Source organism: Lacerta agilis, chromosome 7 (assembly GCF_009819535.1).
Source record: "Lacerta agilis isolate rLacAgi1 chromosome 7, rLacAgi1.pri, whole genome shotgun sequence".
Taxonomy (NCBI): Eukaryota; Metazoa; Chordata; class Lepidosauria; order Squamata; family Lacertidae; genus Lacerta; species Lacerta agilis.
Window position 1 is genome coordinate 24105358 of NC_046318.1, and position 22066 is coordinate 24127423.

The following is a 22066-nucleotide window of genomic DNA, read 5'->3' on the forward strand; positions in this document are numbered from 1 at the left end:
CTACCCTCTTCCTGTGCAGTCTGATTCGAAGTGCTAAGAAGCAGCAGACATTAAAAGAAAATGATCGGTGTCGGGTTTTGTCCTTCCAATTGCCAAACTGAATACCGGGGTGCGGCTGTGCAAGATCACTTGAGGTATGGAGCCTCACTGAGGACAGGAGATGTTAGCAGTATGAAGAAGAAAAAGAAGAAGAAGAAGAAGCCCAGGGTAGAAAAACAGAAGGGGCTCCAGAAACACTTTACTTCCCCCTTACCCCAAAAGACTAAGGGGCAAGTCTGGTATCCAACTAATTCTACTCTTAAGACGCACTGAAATTAATGGGTCTCAATTGAGTGCAACTTAGTTGGATACCATCCAGAGCATCATTTCCCAAACTTGGGTCTCTAGCTGTTTTTGGACTACAATTCCCATCGTCCTTGGCCACCGTTCCTGCTAACTAGGCATGATGGGAGTTGTAGTCCAACAACAGACGGAGACCCAAATTTGGGAAACCCTGATACAGAGCTTTCTGCACAACGCCCAGCTACTGCAGCAGAATGCTTATGCTTGATCCACAAGTGAAACTGAACAAGAATACTTGGGTCTAAGCTGGTGAACAGCCTGCTGTAGGACTACAGGTTTAACCCAGCAGAGCCCATCCTATAGAAGTTGGTTCTGTTCCGTTTTCAGTTCTGAAGGTTTGCACACCTACAGTTCCATTGCCCACTTCCAAAGGCTCCATTCTTACAGGAGAGGTGGGAAGCCAATGTGTGGAGACATGGACTCACAGCCAATGGAACTGAGGGACGAGCCCAATGTTACTTCCCAACATTTTTAAAAAGGAAGCTACAGAATTGGCGAAACCATCCAAAGATGTGTGCTTCCATCAAGCTGGAAAGGTCAAATATAGAGCATGACACACAGACCTTGGAAAACTCATGAAATGTAACTGTGAGAGCCATTCTGCAGAGCCTGATGGCAGCAACGTGACCAAGAGACACTATTTTTAAACCCAAATCTGTGCCTGTATCTTTAAATGCAAAAGAAGGAATGTAACAATGCAGGTAATCTTAATCATGTGATTCTAGAGAAGAAAGTTCAAACTAATGGATTGTTTTTCTCCCTCAAAATAAATAGGTTCAGGGTGTCTGGGTAACTGGTCTGTGGGTCACAGTCCTAATGTGGTTGACTTGCAATGGCTCCTGCTGCCAGCAACAGGATACGCAGTCTTAATCATGGCTCCCAACCTCATGGAAAAATTTGGGAAGGAAATTTATTTTGTCAATCCCTAGTTTTATCGCTGGTAGTATTTTCTTTATTTTGCTTTAAAGCACAGTAAGGTAGCGGCATCATTTAAGGCTTGCAATTTTCTTTTCTACATTTAATCTGGAAGACTGAATCATCGTGCTCATTAATGTAAAAATAAAATAAAAACAACGCAACTATTGCAGTTCCGAACAACGGCAACTTCACAGAATCCTGCAGTGCCTTCCTCGTGCAATTCAGAGGACCTCCTTGCCCCTCGCATTTCTCTCCACGCCAGCCTGCTGCTAATTCCATCAATCCTTCTCCTTTTCACTAACTCACATTGAACAGTTCACCCATGAAACGCCCCCTTGCCCACGCACGCCCCATGCAATTTCAACAACAGCTTAGGCCTTGCCAGTGCAACCAACTTGGATAAACTGAATGCACAGCGGGAAGGAGGGAGTGGGGTGGCAGCAGTGCTCAAGTTACCATGTGAACAACCCTACAGTCATGCCACCTGGATGCACGTGGGCTTGTCCATACAACCAGGGATCCTGCAATTGAAAAATAGAACCACACATACACACATATGTACAATGTGTATGCACATACGGCACAAGTGGTGGTTTTTGCCCCTACAATCCCACTCCCTCCCTCCCTGCAAAACCTGCTCAGTCTATCTGCTCTGGTTGTGTGAACGGGGCTACACTTGATTCTCTAAATCAGAGGACTCCCGTGTAAATACAGTAGAAGAGTTGCAATCCCGACGGGGAGAGTCGGCGAGAGATTAGATCAGAAACATTTAAGCAGGCAATCCAAACTGCGTTGTAGATTTCCGTGGGCAAATATTGCCCATTGGTTTCTGCTGAACGCAGAGATTAGCAAACTGACAAAAAAATTTTTTTATATAAAATATTAAAATAACAATAATATATTGAAGCACAAATCAAACATATATATATAACAAGTGGGTGCATAATTTCCATAGGGTTTTTTTTTTTTTAAGTCGCTATGCAACTCTTTCCGTAGAGTCTTTTAAGTCCACAAGGGCTAGAAAGAGCCGTTTACAAAAGGACAGTAGCTAGGACATCATCATCATCGCTAATGCGGAAGGGGAGAGGCAGAGAAGCATTAAGTGAGTGAGGTTGAACATTTTGCTTTTCCTGGTTTTTGGCTTGGACCAAGTTTAATCAACCACGTTTATACCTGGAACTGGTCTTAACTCTCCCCCACCCTCCCCACCCCCCCGTGTGGCAAAGTACAAAAAGAAAAGTAGCAAATCAAGAATAGGAAAACAAAATCAACACCTTATTTCTAGTTCCTTTGTTGGGGGTTTCTCAAAATCTTCTTCCAGTTATCGGCTGCAGTTTCCAAGGGCTTCCTTGCCCCAGTGACTCCTTGTTTCCAGCTCAGAGAACACACAAAAGCGGCTATCACAGATATACAGTAACAAGCTCACACACCCCAATACAAAAGGTAACATTAATGCTCAAACGAAAAAGGTCCTCTCCAAATAATTTTCAGTAATATTTTTTTTAAATCATCTTTTTTGTTTGTTTGTTGTTGTTTTTTTAAAAAAACCTATGATACCAAAAGACCTAATAAAGTAGTAAGGCACTCAAATCAGTATATAACTAGTCTTTTGCATTTTTTTTTATACTGAAAGATTTATGGCACTGAATCCAGACTGCCATCTTCCCACTCCCACCAATTTCCCAGCCCTCAAACCCATTCCTGCATAATGACAGCAGGCCAATTCAGCATCTCCAAAAAAAAAGGGGGGGAGCTTGCATTGTCAACTTTATTCCATGTACACTGGGTCAGTTCGCTGGGGTGTGTGGCTGATGATGCCGCAGCCGTCATTCGACACCCAAGAGCTGAGGTGCACTCTCTGCGGAGGCGAGAATGTGACTCATGGAAGATTTTTTGTTGTGGATCTCCAGCAAGTCCTGGATGAAGCCAGGCGGGCTCCCTCGATCACCCTTCCCTCGGGACTCTGTTTGCTTCTGGGCATTCTTGCTGGACTCTGCAGGACAAGAGCCTGCCGTCCGACTCCCAGTGGCGGGTTTGTCTTCTTTGCAAACGGCCTCCTTTGCGGCGTTGACAAGGCTTTCCTTGCGGCTCCTGGTGACTGGGGAATGGCTTCCGAGCCCCGCAAGCGAGTCGGACTCGTTTTCCGAGATGGGGTTGGTGCTGCTGTGGAGAGACTCGTTTTCGCTATCTTCCTCGCCCCGAGAGTGGCCGTCCTCTCGGTCGCTCTCCTTCTCGTGGTTCTTAGCACTCTTTACCTTCTGGTGGATACGCTGGTGGCGAACCAAGCTGTGCTTCAGAGTAAAGGTCCGTTCGCAGGTTTGACATTTGTAAGGTCGCTCCCCTAGGATAAAATTAAGATAGAAAGGTTTATAAACTGCTCCTTCCTTCCTTCCTTCCTTCCTTCCAGGGTTGGAATGCAGTCTGCCACGTAACACAAACCTATTTAGAAGAAGCTGGCAGAAGGCAAGTGATTGTGCCATATAGTAATGCAAATTTAGGTTTCTTAGAATATTTCCCCCCCATAAAACGGCAACCCTGCATTAGACAGTTTCATCTGTCAAGACCGTGAAAACATCAGCGATATCGTCACCTCTGATTTCCCACCATGGAAGAGGTGATTCTGCCAGGATGGAAGCTCACGTTGGTTTCACTAACAACTGATTGTGTGCGTTTATTGTCAAAGAAAAGGGATTTCAATGAGACCAGGGATGGGGAGCCTGTGGTGCTCCAGTTGTTGTTGACTGCAACTCTCATCATCCCTGACCTCTGAGCCATATAGACTTGCACTGATGGGAGTTGGGAACCCATCATCTGGAGGGAGGCAGGTTCCCCACCTAACCACTCACAACATACTAAAAGCAAGAGCTTTTACAGCAAAACAAGAAACTCTACAGACCGTAGTCTGAATGTAGTCCATGTTTTCATTTGCTTGCTTAACCCCTGACTCTTGGGAGTTAAAACCTGGCAAAACCAGCTACTTTTCTGAAGATCTGTGTGCCTGCACTTCATTTTCATACTGCATTCGTCTCTCTGCAACCATAGTTAAGTGCCCCAAAAATATTATTTCCAAGGGGGGTTTGACTTTGCAAATAGATGGATAGAGAGATGCTCTTAGCAAGAATTAGGCCAGAATTAGTTTGACATGCTGCATGCAGCACGAGCGATTTACAAGGTGTTCATTCTTCACCTTTAAGCTAGTGTGTTTCTGCAGAAATTTTGTGAAATGCATCCAGCAGCAGTGACAAAGCACTTTCCCTCTGCAGTGTAAACAGGCTTCCTTCACTTTCAGGGGAAATAAAAAAACACACAAATTTTCACTTATTTTCCAATTGGCATAATGCAGCCCTAGGAACACGAAAAACAGTCCAACAGCTCATGAATCAGCACTTCCTTTTCAACCTTCAACCGAAGAGCAAATAAAGTAATGCACATGGAGAATGAACTGAGTTCTATTTCCTGATGGTTGTGCTTTGCTATAAGGAGACTGGTTAATTTATTTTATTTTTTCATTTTTTAAAAAAGGAAGGCCAGGGAAAAACAGTTTAAAAAAAAAACTACAGCAAAAAATTAAAAGTGGGTAACATGCTGCAGCTAAAGGATTCTGGATATTATAAGGGTTGAAGAGAGCACGAGAATACCTCTTTGAAAAGAAACATAGTAAGCACTCTAGCTATATATACAAGGTGGGAGATGCAAGGCTGTTTTCCCTCCTCTTCCTACTGCTTGACTACAGAAATAGGCAAGTCAAACCAGTGGCCTTCCTGGTTGAGGGTTGTCTAAACTGGTGGCAGCTCTCTAGGTTTTCAGACAAGGGAGATGCTGGGAACTAACCTAGGTGCTGCTCCACACAATACTCGGGCGCCGGGCTACAGCCTTTCCTCACAGTCATACTGTTGTGAACAATGCCCTCTTACCTGTATGGGACCTCATGTGCCTCGTCAAGTCTTGCAGAGACCAAAATCGCTTGTTGCACACCGTGCAGACTTTCTTCCTCTTGTCTGCCTTTGACTCGCTCTTAGTCCCACCATTCGCTTTTGGCTTCCTGTCGTCGTCGCTCTTCTCCGAAGACTTCCGCTCTGTGCTCTCCCCCTCGGAGATGCTCTCGCTTTCCTCGTTCTCCTTCCCCATGGCCTCGCCGTCCATGGGAGACTCTGCTGCCTTCAGGTCTCCTGTGGGCTCTTCCTGCTCAGGAGAAGACTCCTCCTGAGCCATAGGAACTTGGCCTCCGCCTTGGATGCTCTTGCTTTCGTCCTCGCTGCTCTTCTCGTCCTTCCTGTCGTCGCGCTCGTGAGCCTTTTTGTGCCGGCTGAGAGTGCCCGCGAACTTGAAGGACTTCCCGCAAATGTCACAGGTGTGCTTCTTTTCTGCCTGAATGCCGCTACCGGTGCTCTGGTCACTCTCAGCCAGCTTGAAGTCCATGAGCTTGCTAGCAAAATTGAGGTCAAGGCTCCTGTTGCTGGCAGAGTCTTCTTCTGGCCCCTCTTCGTCCTCGCTGAGTTTCTCTTGTGCATCTTCTTCCCCTTGAGATGTGTCCATCTTCTCCTCCTCTTTGGGACTGCGCTCAGGGTCTGGAAGCTCAGCGGCCTCCTCTAGGTGGTCTCTTTCGCCAGAAGTCAAGTCTAACGCTTCACTTCCCACACTTGCATTCTCCAGATCCGATTGGCTGTCTGCAAGAGAAAACAAGGGAAACATTGAAGTTCCTCAGCAATCAAAAGCACCAGGAATCATCACACACAAACAAAGTTTCACTTCACCGCCACCCACGCATAAATTTGTTTTGAGTCGGGGTCCAACACATTCCTGGTCAAGGATAATATCAGAAGGCATGACTGGATGTGTGTTTTTCACCAACTTAAGAGCTATAATTCTTGGGTCTCCAAGTCAAATCAATATTGTTACAGCCAACCTTGGTGCAAAACACTTTAGTCCAACAGTAGCATGGCAGTGCCTGGCATAGCACCCCTGAGCATCTGTTCCATGTGGATAACTGTTTGGGTGCAGCTGACTTGCAGCTGAACAAAGCCAGCATGAAGACACAGAAACTTGTATCTGCACAAGATTTAGTGTGTACAACAACAAGGATCTCCACTCCCCCCCCCCAACTAAGAAAAAACGAACTGTTTTACTTTTGGCAAGTTGGTAATTTTATTTTAAAAAGGCATGTGCTTAGTTGAACAAAGCCTAAAAATGCAAGAAAAATTATAGACAGCTCGACCTGTTAGCAAAATGCGCTCACCCTGATCTAACATGAGGGAAAGGCTATCTATCTTGTGTAGAGTGGTACCTTGGGTTATGAACTTAATTCGTTCCGGAGGTCCGTTCTTAACCCAAAACCGTTCTTAACCTGAGGCACGCTTTTGCTAATTTCCGTTCTCACCCTGGGGCAAAGTTCTCAACCCGAGGTACTACTTCTGGGTTAGCGGAGTTTGTAATCCAAAGTGTTTGTAACCCAAAGCATTTGTAACCCGAGGTATCACTGTATAGGATTCCTCCATGCCTGACCTGAGAGCAGGGCAGGGCATGATGGTGTTCAGTACCCCTGGTGGGGTATCTATTTGGGAAGGGGCACAGAGGGCACCATCCTTCTATTGAGTAGATCTTGACATATTGTTAAAGCTTTAAAGCTGTGGAAACGAGATCCCTTCAGCGTTTGCCTGTCCTTCTATTGGATCAGGGCAAGCATTTTAAAACTGTTGCCCCTTTGCTGCCAATGAATGGCGGTTGCATTTCTCCTCTTTCTCTCATAAAGAGCCAAAGCAGTAGATGAACACCATATCTTTAGTTCTTAAGAACTAAATGCAAAATTGGTGACTCGCTTTGAGCCTGCTGAAGTTCTGGAGAACTCAGAAGCTTGCTCGCTCTTTTGTGACATTTTGGTTGGTACTAATATAGGTTTTGCTCGATCGTGGATTTTGGGCTACTACTGTTTTTTAACAGACCAACACAGCATCCTTTAGGTTTTTTTTATTACATCTATTGATATATTGGCCTGAGTAATCTCAATCACCTTGTATGGTTAGCACACATCTGAGTTTTTGAGGCCTTCTACACATGACAAGCACAAGAAGGCAAAAAAGCTACAGATAGTAAGTCTAAGCCATCAACTCATGAATGCTTAACAGCTGCTGAGTAACTATGGGGGATTTACAAACCCTTGATAAAAAGAAATGTTTAGGTTCCTTTCGTGCTGACACACAGAGCACATATTTATGAATGAGAACCTCAAAACCTAAGATAGGGAGAGTCCTTGGAAAAGAAGATGACTTTCAAGGCCGGGGCGGACAGAAATCAACAAGCTGTAGATGTTTTAAAGCAGACTGGTGATAAGATGATGGGATTTAATGGAAGAAAATGAGGATAGTTGGACTGGTGCAGAGGCCATGTGGAACCGCACAAAGACCACAATGCACACATTTGTGAGCTAACCATTTTTAGCGGTAGGAATGTTCAGCGTTTTGAGACAAAAATGGCACACATAGCTAATCCCCAGAAACAAAACAGAGAAGATGGTTATGAATATAACCATATTCATCACAGCAGATTGGCAACAGCAACATTCATCACAACATTCCTGTAATTCAGAATTTATCATAGCAGTTAGGTTACAGCTCAAGAGATGGCATTATGAGCCCAAAAACCCACAGCGCAGAATGGAAGGCAGAGAAGTCCCCAAGAGCCAATTCAGTCTGTAAAACAACCAAATCAGCAATACTTAATCAAATGAACTATTAAGTGGCATCCAGTGGGAAATAATATTTTAACCCTATCCATTTACAGAAAGAGGAGTCATCACTTACCACGTTACATACAAACACACACAGTAGAAAACAACAATAATTAACACACACACAAAATCAAAAGCACACAAAAAATTTTTAACTGTCTATGGCAGCAAATATCCCGGAATCTCCCCTTGAAATCACAAGTTTGCATTCTGCCTTTCTAGCAAAGTATTTGCTAGCATTTCTCATTTTTTCTTACAACCACAGCAGCTTCCTAGTTCCTAGTTCCCCTTTTATCAACTCCTCCTTTAATCAGCATCCATACAGCTAAGTAGTTTAAGCTCAAGAATAGCAGAATACAGCACATCCATCCACACCAAGAACTTCCTGCAGGGGCAACCACATTTCATTTTGACCATTGTCATAGCATGGGGGGAAATCCAGAAATTTGGTTGCTTCAGGTAGCATAACCAATAGGATGCAGTGGCTAGAATCCTGAGTTTGCAATGATGCTCAAATGGTGGTCTTGCGTGAATTATTCACCCTAAGGCAGGGATCAGGAACCTGCTCCCATTATGAAGTTGTTGTAGTCCAACAAGATCATGAGATCACGAGGACCAAAAGTTTCCCATTCCTGCACCATGGAATAACCTACCCTACAAGGTTGTTGCAAGGATAAAATGGTGTTCTGAGTGGGTATTTAATATCATTTTCGGATACTAGAATGTGGGAATTATTCCAGTCGGAATAGCAGTATCTTTTGTGTGTTCCAGGCTTAGTTTCAGGAGCAACCAACTACTGACCACGTGAACTAATTGGGGTTAGGAAATAGGATGGTGAGCTATGTGTGGTATTTGGAAGCTGCCTTCTCTCTTGAAAGTTAGGTGGTACACCAGTTTTAAAAATAAACCTGCAACTAGACTCCCTATTCTTGGAAGTTGCCCACCTTTTAGTATTCACTTAGCACATTTTGTTGACTTTCCTTGAAAGAGAGGACCTATTTAGAAATACGTATTGCTCTGCTTTCCTTTGGACCACAGCCACGAGTCCAAGAGAGGGGTCTTGTGGGCAGCCAAGGACTTCCATACACACTGCCTAGGCTTGAGTCCTAGGGAGGTCACTTTGGTGCTGCTAACACAATAGTTTTGACTATACCCCTGGAAGTGCACTTCATTGCCTCTCGAGACAGATGGATGACAACAACAACAACAACAGGACCTATTTTAGCATGCACACACTCCAAAAATAAAAACCCTTAATGTTTCACTAAAAAAAAATACATGGCTGTTGCATGAATTGTCCCTATAAGCCTATTTAAGGGTGGCAAAACCGCTTCTGGCTTTTGTGAAAGAACTGCTGACTAGGAAGCAAAGTGTGAACAGTGCATTCTTGTCATGGCTGAAGGAGGAACTCTTTACAGGGTGGGGCAGAAACTGGAATTCACTACTTAAAACCTTGAAATCTAAGAGACTAACTGGGTGGAGCCTCCGAGGTATTAAAAAAAAAACCCCAAAACAGGTCTAACTGAAATGCCTACATATGAATGTGAGAGATAAAGGACTATATCATTTGCATAACTGACAGTTATGCAACGCAAGCATGCCAGCTTCCAGGGATTTCAGTTATAAGCTACTGTTCTGGGTCCTCTGAAGGACTCGTTTTTTCATTCTTTCAGTCACGTACCAGGGGCAGCGGCGGCAGCAGCAGCAGCAGCAGCGGTGGGGAGGACCAGAAAAGGCCTAAGTTAACACCTGCTTCTATGTGTGTGTGTGTGTGCGTGCACGTGCGCGCGCACGCACACACACACACACACCGTACTGAGGAGGCAAATAATGCATGAAATAGCAATGAGAAACAAGTTACGCAAGGCACTTCCTATCGCCTATAGTTGCAACAGCCCTATGGAAAAACAATGAAGATTGACTGGTAAGTGCTCCAAGTCCAAGCACATTCACTATAGGCACTTTCAATTTTTGCAGAACAGCAAGATTTGGGGTTCTCCCCCTCCCCCCATCATCACACTCCAATCTCAAACAGCATCCACTAGATGGAACACTTTGGTAAGCTAGGAATCTTACAGATAGAAGGATTCACCAAAGAGACCTTTCTCGTTTCATGTCTGAATTTTTCAAGGGGTACCTGTAACTAATGCCTCACCAAATTCCTCACAAGCTGTCCTTTAATCAGCAACCTGTTATAGGAAGCAACTCCAACCTATTGAGGAGGGTGGCAGGAGGAGAAGGCAACTTTCCCCTAAACTAAACAACCATAAGGGTAAATTCCGGGACACATACCAAACCTCAGGTTTCCCTCCTCAAGCTACCAAATTACCTGCTCTGAACTTACCTGCACAGCAGCATTAGCAGCTGCTGAGCTGGTACCCAAGCAAAAATTTAAAACTTCACAACCAAAGTACCAACACATTTTGTTGTTCTTGGCAGAAGTTTCATGGACTTTTTGCAAATTCATCACATCGCTAGAAACATGTCCTATGTCTTTAGATTCAGGGGGGAAGTGCCATGCACATCAATGCAACTGGCTCTTGTTAAATGAGGGTTTAAATCAATGAGAACAATCTGATTTACATACAACTGAAAATTCCAATTTAGTTTAGAATTCGAACTACTGTGAAATTCTGAATGGATTAGCAAATCTGAGAAAACTGATCAAGAGATGGTTTGGGGATGCAGTTCTACACAATCTGGACTTTTAAACTGGGAGCATCTTTGGTAAGGCGGCTGTATATTTTGTGATCAAAACATTCCCCGCTGCAAAGACTAACTCAGGAGATCCAATTGCTATTTAATTTCATTTTGGTTCAACCAGCTGTTCAACAAAAACTGGGTCAAACCTAATCAAAAACTTCCTCAGCACACAAGTGTGTCCTTTTTCAGTATGTCTGTAATTCTAACAAACTAGACTTCATCACAACTACAATTTGCAGAACTTGGTCATAATAAGGCAGTGTTGCTGGCAAAGCTCTCTTGCTGTAACGATTGGGGGGGGGTGGAGTATCTAGGTTGCTTAACCTATTTAATCAAACCAGAAACAATGAAAACAACAACTACCCTGGGTGCTATCAGGTCATTATTTACTCAGCACCCACCCTCTTCTCAGGGCTAAGCTGGATGTAAAGAAGCACAGCTATTGTGTAATACACATTGTGAGCCTTGGTGATCTCTTATGAAGCATGGATGGGCCATCTATGTCCAGAATGAGGGGACAATGAATGCTTCCCTCCTTGTTCTGAAACTACCTCTCCCCAGCTCTGGGTGCCCCACCTGGAAAAAAACAGCAGGTTGGGTAAGGAGGAGCATGGACAGGATTTAACACGGGGCCTTTTCTACCTATAAACACTGGGCTTTAAAGGAGCTGGAGGGCATTTGCAACAGAGGACTGTAGCGCAGTACAGCATCTGCTTTGCATGCAAAATTGATGGTTTGATGATTGCAGAGTTTGCTTCCCAGCATAGCTGGGAAAGATTCCCAGGCTAAAACTCATTGCCGGTCAGTGCAAATAATACTGGGGGACTTCTGGGAGAAGGAATGGCGGATTGACCATCTCACTATTGGCTCTCCGCTGATAGAAGATAATTATGTGATAACTGGTGATAGGCAGATGGCCTGGCTATTAAATCACCCGGGAAGATCAGAGTGATCAAACAGGAGCAAGCTGAAATGCTTTGATCAACTGCAGACAGTATTGGGCTAGTGCAGCAAACTTGGGTGTCCAGCTGTTTTTGGACTACAATCCACATCATCCCTGACCACTGGTCCTGCTAAGAATGGTGGGAGTTGTAGTCCAAAAACAGCTGGAGACCAAAGTTTGCGAAACCCTGGACTAGATGGACCAGTGGCCTGATTTGATATAATCTTCCTGAAAGAGGGCATCCCTCATTGTAATCACACATGTCTGTGCTGCTGTGACATCTAGCCAGTCATTCATCTAAGGGGCCCGAAGGAAAAAAGAAACACGACTTTGTTTTAAATTCTGGAACAACCTAAAAGAGCTACCTGTGCTATCATGAGCTCCAGCATCACTTTCTTTAGACTGGGGGATAAGCCCGTTTCTTCTCAGACAGTAGTTGGCAACTCCGTGTTTGCGTAAGAGGTGGCGTTCACAGTTAGATTTGGTGGAAAAGAAGGCATCACATTTTTGACAGGGGTAGGGCTTCTGACCTGAATGGAGCAGGGAGAAAAAACACATTTATCTTCTTTCTAAAGTGTCACAGGAACTCCTGCGTGCCTTTCTATACCCTCTGCTTGCTTTGCGCAACTGCGGCTGAGTTTATAGCAGCTCAATCCTCCTCTGAAGGAAGTCCAGAACAGAAAGGGCAATTACTTCCCAAACAGCACTTTTAAGACTGCAGCTGGTGGCCTAAGTCAACTCACATATAAAATAAAATTAGGAAGGTTGAATATCAAGGCTCTGAAATTCAAGCCCCCTGAGAAGTGTCCAATACAATAGGACTCAAGTTTAAGCTCTTCTGGGCTTAAAAAAGCAGAGCAACTATTTAGAAGCAGAGTGGTTAAGAAATCTCAACTGTATCAGAGTTAACTACTGTATTACACAGCTTCACATACACTGCCTGCCCTTCAGATGCATGTGCTAACCAGACGGATCCAGAAGAAACTGCATACCCAGGTGACTGCAGAGGATTGTAATATCTGCTTTTGGATTGGTTTATGCAGTAATGCACTTATCACGCAGAAATGTCTTCACTGGATGACTTCCCCTTGTTGGTGTTGAAACACATCTCCATCGGACATATCTCTATATAGTTTGTAGGGTGTTTTTCCCAGTAGAGTATGTTACAGCACCAAGAGAGACTGGTCACACTGCAAATTTTTGACAAGATAACACGTGAAACTGGGCGTCAGGGATACAAAATGAGCTGGACCCAGAGGAAAACAGCTGAAACAGGTGGGAACTTAGGAAGAGCAAGGGGGATTAAGATGGGAATGTATTATGGATGCCAAACAGAGGCTGCCTGTAAAGGACTCCGTGTGCTGTACATCATACATCTAACCACCACAGAAATCTTTGGCAAAAACACAAAGACACCCTTCTCTCTCTCTGGGAGATGTTTGAGAAGCACATGGCAAGTCATGTTTGGGGGAAGGGCAGCAGCTGAGTGATAGAGCACATGTTTTGCATTCAAAGAGTCCCGTGGTTCAATCGCTAGCTTCTCCAGGTGGGGCTACAGAAACGTTCATTCGAAACCCCAAGGAACCTGTGCCATTCCGGGTAGACACTACTGATAAGGGAGCTTCCTTGCTGTTCCAGCTGCTGCCAAGGAGCCATCGCCTTGCAGAGCCCATTTTAGCCATCTGGCGTTCCAAACAAGTTCATCACACTTTAGAATCCCAAGTTGAAATGTCAGTGCAGCTGTCGTGATTCCGTACTATTCAACACAATGTGGTCTCTGATGGACAACTATGACTCGGCTCCATTAAAAATATCCTAAGCTCAGGTATCTCCCCAGCCAAGCTGCAAAAAGTTTAATGTCCTTAGGAGGAAGGGAGTCTGCCGTTTCGCACGTTAACGCAGTGCCAACAGCAAGCTCTGTGGCGCCACAGGCCTGAACTCTGCACACCAGTAGGATGCAAAAAATAATGGCGAGGGAACTGGACAAGAAGGAATCAGCTGCTACAGGAAAGCCAAGGGTGGGTGCTACCACCGCCTCTCCAAAGCACAATGCAGCCTTTAAGGATGTTTCTGTCACATTGATCTTCCACCAAAACTTGGCTTCTGTACTACTTAAAATCTGAATCTGAACTTGAGAGGATCATGTGATGTTTAAAAACAACAACAACAGCACTAAGTCATTTCCACAACACGCAGAGACCTGGAAGTGGAAGACTTGTTAGCTAGCCTGCTAATTTAAGGTTACCATTCCGAAGGTCTCTGGGATGGTTCACATGATGTTGTTTTTGTTTGTTTTACTACACAAACAGTGACTTTCTCTTGTCAACAAAGAGTGAAAAAATGACTCCTCCAGATTGGAGAGATCGATGCTGATTACTGGTGTAAACCTATAGAAAATACTTGGAAGTGAAAATGGGCCAACTTTCCATTTTCCAGACTCTGGAACTCTGCCCTCTGTGACACTTAACCGAATCCAGTGTAAATCAAAAGCAACTATATATTTCACGCAGGAATACAGCAACTGCTCATCACTGCCTAAGTCCCACTTTTATTTAAACCCAAAGGAACAGAAGGGTAAGAATATACGTTGAGTAGAGAGGTGGCAAATCAGAGATGGTGAAAGAGGTTTGTTCAGTGATGTCTGAAGAATACAGCACCAAAACATGAAAGCCTGTTGACAAATTTCCCAAGAGTACTCCAGCCGCTGCTCATTTCCAAGATGAGCTAACACCCACTGTTTTCACACACACACACAGGCTTCAAAAATACATTCCATACGCCGTGTCACAAAATAAATATTTCTTTGGCGAGCTCTGCAACAGATCCAGGTATACATGCAGAAGTGGGCTGCACTAAAGGCAGTGAGGGTGGCAGTAAGAGCAATGGCCAGGAGCAAGGACTGTTTCCTTCCCTTTTCAGCCTTTCGTTTGTCAACATGGAAAACATCTTGCTAATGTAATGTCACGGCTGTGTGGGGGGGGGGATCTTCCCTGGACGCTGTCACATCTCAGGAATGCAGCAGAAGTTCACGTTTTGTCATCTGCTTCCTTCCCCATCTCCCCCAAGTCTGTTGCGCAAGCAAATGAGTCACCAACATTTCAGTGCTGGTGGCTTCAGCCACAGCACAGGCCAAGAGCCAGTGGAGACTTCCAACGGTGTCCTGAGCGGCTTCAGACTCTGGGCTAGCAGAGTTAAGGCTCTTCAGGACTGCTCAGAACCTTCTTTTATTTATTTTAACTTCGCTGACAGTTCACAATGTCAAAGGAGGGGGATGCAGAGACAAAAATTAACAAGTTGGTTAGCTGATGCTTACAGACTGTGGGGAAATCGTGTGAGCATGGGTGATGGAGAGGAGCTCATCTCAATCCCCAACCATCTTATTTCAGAAGCACCCCTGGGTTCAACAATTTAACCAGGGACTATGTTTACATGAACCTGGAATATGCAATCTCTCCACCACCACCCCGCCCCCCCATTTTGAGGCCTATTCCTCACTACGGTGTACTGCTACAGAGAACAGTAAGTTTACCTCATTTCTGCCAATACAGCTTCAGTGTGCTCTCATCACCCGCCTTCCTTGCAAAGCTAAAAGGTAACCCAGCACTGCATGTGCAGGAGCCCACCAGTATCTGCATATCCGAGTGCCCCAGCATTTTGTAAGCCATGTATCTGAAAAGAACCTGGATAAGATGCGCTTCAGGTGAGCAGAAAACTGCTCCTGTATCCCACTCACTAGGATGCCTCTGCAAAGTAAGCTCTGTGCCGTGGAAAACTCTATAGAGGTTGACCCTTGCTCCCTGCAATGAATGTGGAAGTATGGAAGGTGCTACATTTGAAGGAGAAAACTTCCCAACTGTTTCAGACTGGAAAGACTACAAACATCTTATTTGGAACCAGAGAACCATCAACAGGAAATATTCCCCAGGGATGCTTGAGGTCCTTCAGCGGTAACACCACTTAACTTTCAAGATGTCTACCATGAGCACAATGCACAGGAGCAGGAGTTTTCAGTAGCAAACCGGTGGGAGAAAAATATGCTACTGTGATAGTTGCTCAAGTTTATTTCGTCCTTTTCTCTGCCTCTTTCTTTTTTGAGAGCAGCTGTGGCCTCTGAACCGCGCAACTAAACACCATGAGCTTAGATATGAAAACAGAGCCACCAACTATGGCCATCCACTGCAAGAAAGGAGGTCTGTTTGGTTATTATGGTGTGTCTGGGGATTGGTAGAGGAGGGCCAGAGCTGCAGCCAAACACAACATTCACAGCAGCCTTAAAATTTTACAGGACTTAAGAATTAGGCTTCTAGTAAGGCCCAAACTATGTGTTACATGCAAACGCTCTTTTAAACGGCAGGTCAACAGCTTGTTTAAGGTAAGAAAAGCCACTTTTGGTGGTGGCAACTGGGAGTACAGGCATAGTGGAAAAATTGGGGTGCCGTACACCTACCTCCCCAGCTCTTTCACTTTTCCAAATCCCACCATTCCCCCAGAAATTTCTCTGATCCCCGGGATTATAAATGTGGAGGAAAAGGGCACTGAACATTCTCCACAAGGGAGAATACGGGGGATCTAAAGCAGAGATATAGGCTTGGGGACGGACAGACTAAGCAGCACTCCCTCTGCTGTTTCTCCCCTTCCACTCATACCCTTTCAGACTAGTGTGGCAGGTAGCCTAAACCATTTAACCCAGTAGAGCCCACCCAGACTGGCAGGGATTCTCCAGGCAGTTGGCCAGGAATGTTTCCCAGCCCATCCGTTTTCTAATGAGGGATCCTGAACACTGAACACAAAAGCAAAACCACTGTTCCAGAAGTCCTTCAAGTTTTGCATTAGGGCAGAAGAAAGCCCTCGATCAAAACAGCACTTGTAGATTCTATGGGATCAGTTTGCACATGACACTGAGCCGTTTTTGGCAGAATGGGGACAATCCCCAAGCTTGCATGTGTGCTCCCTCCAACTCCACTCCCATCACTTCCTTCCTGGTTTTCAAGGTACCATGGTTTAGTTGTGCAAGCTTATATTCTTGTAGCATTACACGCAGGCTGATCCAATACATCTAGCGTCAGTCATTACAAATGGCCTATTCAACAACGTATGGACACGCACTTGAAAACTTGGGTAAGAGCTCACACCATTCTGAACAATCCCACCGCACCCTTCCAGGCTCTGTGTACTAAAGCTGGTTCCTCCTGGCAATTTCCCTTGGGCCAGAATGACCCCCCCACACACACACACACCCCACCCCTACAGAAAGCATCCGTTGCATAGGTCCCCAAGGCCATTTCACAATAAAAACTCTCTTACCTGTGTGAGTGAGCATGTGCCGCTGTAAGGAACTCGCCCAGGGGAAAACTCTCGGACAATGGGGACAGTTGATTTTCTGAAAGCAATTTGAGTAGGCGTTTCTCTTTCCCCGCAGGAGTTTGTCTTCGGCCGTTTCTTTCTCCTCCTCACTGGTTCCGTTTGGGTCAGCCGCTGCTTCTTTGAAGTCCTCCGTCGACTGCAGGAACGTGCTGAACTTATTGGTGTCTGTGGTTGCCAGCATCTTCTCTATGCTGGCGAACTCCCCGCTCGACTCCAGGTCCACGCTGCTGCTGCTGCTTGCCTTCAGCTTGTTCTTTGCCCCCTTCTTCCGGCCTCTCTTTTTCACAGACCCAGATGTGGTGGACTTCTGGGGCCCGTTGGGGCTGCATGCATGCGGCATCAAGTCAGTGGAAACGATGGGGTCCGCCTGGGCAGCAGCTGCGGGAGCTGCTTTCGGTTTTGGGGTCCCGAGCTTCTCAGGGCCAGCAGCTGCTTTAGGGACAGAGTCCGCAGCGTCCGTTTTCAACAGAGCGGAAGCAGACGACACGGATGAAATAATCTGCGCAATGGAAGCAAGGGGTGGCAGCTCTTTTGCCACAAGGGGCTTTGGCAAGAGGGGCTTAGGCCTCAAGGGCCGAAGCAAGGCAGCATTTCCCAGGAGGGAGGGAGAAATGATTGGGACTGTCAAATGCAGTGGACCCTTCAAGGGCTGGGAATGTCCGGGAGCTCTGTTTTCCGGGTTGCTGTTCACTGGAGGAGACTGCTGGCCGTTGTGGAGATTCTCCTCGTGCCCTTCCTTTGTATCCTGACTCGAGGCACCGTCATCCTTTTCCTTCTTTGGAGCTTTGGGGATCGACAAGTCTATGGGCTCCATAGAGCCATCGTAAACAGAAGACCCGAACGGGCTCTCCTGCTTCACCAGCACAGAGTTCAGGTCCTTGTTCTTTTGCGAGAAGTCCAGAGGCTCGTCGAATTCCATAGGGAAGCTGCTTGCGTTTTCGAGTTTGATCGATGCGTGAGAAGGAGCGCCCCTCAAGAAGCCGTTCTGCGACTCCAGGAACGGGGCGATGGGCTTGCGGTCTAGGTAGGCGCTGTCTTCGAGAAGCAAGGTGCCCGGCTGGCTCTCTGGGGGTGTGCAGTCCACAGCCAGCACGTAGCTCTCGATCTCCCTCTCCTGGATGTGCAAATGCTGCTTGAGGATGTGGTGGATGCAGTTGCGCTTGGCCGAGAAGGCAGTGCCGCACTCCTTGCACTCGAACGGCTTCTTCTTCTGGCAGCCGCTGTGCGTCCGCATGTGGATGCGGAGAGCTCGGTAGTGCTTGAGGTCCTCCCCGCAAAACTTGCACACCGTGTCCGGAGAGCAGAAGGCGTCCACCATCTCCGCGGCGTTGCTGGCCACGTACTCGATGTTCTTCTCGATGTCCTTCCGCGTCGTCTTGAGGTGCTTCTTCCGCAGGTGACGCTCGCAGTTGGCCTTCACAGTGAAAGGGTAGTGGCAGATCTTGCAGATGTACGGCCGCTCCCCGCTGTGCGTCCTCAGGTGCCGGATCAGCGCCGCCTTGTCGGCTGCAATGTAGTCGCAGATGTTGCACTGGTACGGGGAGATGCCCAGGTGGGAGCGGATGTGAGCCCTCAGGACCCCGGAGAATGCGAATACCTGCTTGCACAAGTGACACGGGAACGTCATTTTCCTCACGGCGGGGGCCTTCTTGCTTGCTGCCCCGGCTATCATGGCTTTGAAGTCCCGCTCCATGACCTCCTGCTTGATTTTCCCACCCATCGTCAAGGGCAGCAGGGCCTCGATGATGCTGTCTTGCTCCAGCTGCGTTTTCATCTCCGCCTTGGCCTGGGGAGAAGGGCTGGATTTGGTTCCTGCTTTACCATGAGGAAGGTGAGAGGCCAAAGTCAACTCTTCAGAGGTTCTGAGCGGCTTGGGCAGCACCGGAGGAAGGCTTGGGCTGATGCACCCGGGCGAGGCTTGCTGAGTGCTGACCAGCGGAGGAGGCGTCGAAGTTGCGACAACCGTCCTGGGCGCCACCAAGGGCTTTGGCTTCAGTGGAGGCATGTGCTTGAAGAGGGACTGCAAGGGGACAGGAGGCGCCTTCGAGAGGGGCGGGAGGCTTATCGGCGGCGTTGCAGAGGAAGCCATCTTCAAGATCTGCTGGATGTCCGCCAGCTCGCCAGAAATGGGTTTGACGACAATGCTAGTGTCAGGCTGGATGATGAAGCCTTTCTGGAAATGCTGTAGTGACAGGAGCTTCATGTTTTCTTTTGTGGGGGCGAGGACAGAGAACGGCCCTTCCACGGAAGCAGCCTCCAGAGGAGACATGTTCAACTGGTTAGCACTACCAGGTTCCTGAGGTAGGTTACATTTCAGTGTTTGGAGCTGAGTTTCTTGGGCCTCATCTGAAGCCAGCTCCTCCTGCTGGGCAGGTTCAACGTCTTTGGTATGCTGCAGCCCCAAGGATGCCATGTAAGCTTTCCGGTCCGGGTCCTCCGAGGGCAGCTCGTGCTTGTCTCTTTCCTGATCCGCGGCATGCGTCTCTGCGTGCAGCTTGAGCGCTGAGCGCATGGGGAACGCCTTGTTGCACACCTCGCAGACATACCGGTGATATTCACTGATGCACCGTCGCAGGTTCGTTTCACACCAGACCTACAAGACACCACACGAGAACACAAATAAACATCACGCAACCAGAGGTGAAGGAGAAAACATCTACTCTCCTGAAGCAGCTAGCTTGTATACTCCTTGTACATAATTATTAATTGCTGAATTTATGGAGTCACCCGTCAAAAATATTCCCTTAGCAGCATACAAACCAAACAATACTTGAATCCCCTGGGGCACCTGAGGAAGGGTCTCTGAGGAGGATCTTAAGGTTTGTGAGAGGAGCTACCGGTAGGACATAACTATGAAAATTGCAGATTTTTAGATCCTTGACAATCAGCTGTCCTAAGGAGGCTGTTTGAAAAGCGACTATGGGACTGTGGGTCAAAAAGTCATCTCAACCTTCAGCAAGTCCCTCCTGTCACAGAAACTGCCCCTTCCACACTCATCTCTAATTATTAGAAGGCAATGGGAGAGTCCATTTGCACCTCTCAAAGACCAAATTGGTCTGCCACTTAGGTATTGAACCTCAACCTTTCATTTACAAATCTTTTAAGATGCTTGACTTTCTCTCCAGGGTGAGCACCTGGGCCAATGATTCCATGTGTTTGCTGGGTAGCCAGTCCTGCATGAAGTAATGCTTTGGAGTGTATACCCATATCACAGTCAGAAACAATTTTCAAAAACATTATCCTATAAGGTAAGGGGTAGGCAATGATTTTTTCCCCTCTTGGGAGCTGCAGACCAATTGAGATTGGTCAATGCAGTGGGTGGAGCCAAGAGTCAATGAAGATCATGACATAATATTCATCAATAGGACTCCCCAGGATGACATTAGCACCTGTTGTTGAAGAAGAAGAAGAAGAAGAAGAAGAAGAGGAGGAGGAGGAGGAGGAGGAGTTTGGATTAGATATCCCGCTTTATCACTACCTGAAGGAGTCTCAAAGCGGCTAACAATCTCCTTTCCCTTCCTCCCCCACAACAAACACTCTGTGAGGTGAGTGGGGCTAAGAGACTTCAAAGAAGTGTGCCTAGCCCAAGGTCACCCAGCAGCTACATGTGGAGGAGCGGAGACGCGAACCCGGTTCACCAGATTACGAGTCTACCGCTCTTAACCACTACACCACACTGGCTCTCACAGCTAGGCTCTGGTAATTTGATTTTGTGTTTAAACATACCCAATCTCAGTTTTATTTTTGGGGAGCTGTTAAGCCCCATAGAGATATGACTTGCTGAGGTCCTCCTACAGCACCATTTCCTCATTTTTATTTTTATTTAAGCAAAACTTCCTTGTAAAAGTATCCTCCATGGCTTCTGTTTAATATTTAATTCTTTTCTATGGGACGCAAATGTGTGCAGGTTTTAAGTATGTTGATTTGGACCCAAGCCAGTTGATACTCCAAGTGCTTTGTTCCAAGAAAGAAAGAAAGAAAGAAAGAAAGAAAGAAAGAAAGAAAGAAAGAAAGAAAGAAAGAAAGGAAGGAAGGAAGGAAGGAAGGAAGGAAGGAAGGAAGGAAAGCCAAATGGGGCAGATACCTGAGAAATGCGAGGAAATTTCCTGCAGGAGAAATCTGTGAATCCCAAATCGTGGAAGCCTGCAGGAATCGAAGGGTTATTCTGAATAAAAGGCTTTCCCAGTGGGTCTCTTGGAAGTTGTTTATGAATAACAGCATTATGCCGCAACAAACCCCGGTGCGTGCGGAAGGAAAGGCAACAGATGTCACACCTGGAGGGAAAAGAAGAAAAAGAACTTATGAAGAATTTTAAAGTACCATGTCACATACCTGATTAAATGTTCAGCAAACCTCATACCACCCACCCCCAACAAAAACAGAACACCCATCTATTGTCATCTACTTTGTTAGCTACTTATCAAATAATACCAGTACATTCACCAAAACCAACAGGAGTTTGTATTTTACAACTTGCCTAAGGGCAAGCTGCACCTGTTTTCTTACTCTTGTCCATCTTCTAGTCTTAGAAGGTCAGCAGTCCTTTGAGGCTACAAGAAGGAAAAGTCAACCAGCTATATACCCTTGGCGCGATACACAGAGGCTCAGATCCAGCTCTCCGTACCACTGTCATGGTGTTGGAGAACAGTGTGAGGGGACAGTGACAGTGTGGCAATGCAACACAAGGATGTACCATACTTGAGTTAGTATTTTCAGAGTTGCATCAAAAGGAAGCACATCACGGAAACTCTCTAGTTAAAGTCAGCACAGCAAAGCTTATAACCCAAGCTGCAGGAAGCTCACCAGTCATATCGACAAGCTTAGTAAGACTCCTGGCTCCTCAACAAAGGCCAGATACTTAGACCGCAATGCATAAACAGTAGGCTATAACCCAGCCTGGTAGGCCATACAATGGGTGGGTATGTCCAAAGGACTGGTCATTGGCATTTTGACACCTCAAATCCCTCCCCACCCCTATTCCACTACCAGTTCCTGGAGTTCCTTGTCCCAGCAGCAAATCCTTGCCCATCCTCCCTGGTCCTTGAGATTGTTGTGTCCCATTGTGTGTTCTT

General features: G+C 46.3%; 1 protein-coding gene across 5 annotated transcripts in view; it reads right to left on the reverse strand.

The window, feature by feature from the left end:
• Positions 1-2800: 2800 nt before the first annotated feature.
• Positions 2801-22066, reverse strand: part of RREB1 (ras responsive element binding protein 1) — a 52275-nt gene continuing 33009 nt past the window's right edge. For 4 of the 5 annotated variants that reach the window (XM_033154517.1, XM_033154514.1, XM_033154516.1 and 1 more), the window contains 5 exons: positions 21079-21268; positions 16935-19587; positions 11996-12160; positions 5175-5927; positions 2801-3601 (listed from right to left, as the gene is read on the reverse strand). In XM_033154517.1, coding sequence (XP_033010408.1) covers positions 3087-3601; positions 5175-5927; positions 11996-12160; positions 16935-19587; positions 21079-21268 — 4276 coding nt within the window. In that variant the 3' untranslated portion in view covers positions 2801-3086. The remainder of the gene's footprint in view (positions 3602-5174; positions 5928-11995; positions 12161-16934; positions 19588-21078; positions 21269-22066) is intronic. The other variant, XM_033154518.1, reaches the window with a different exon arrangement.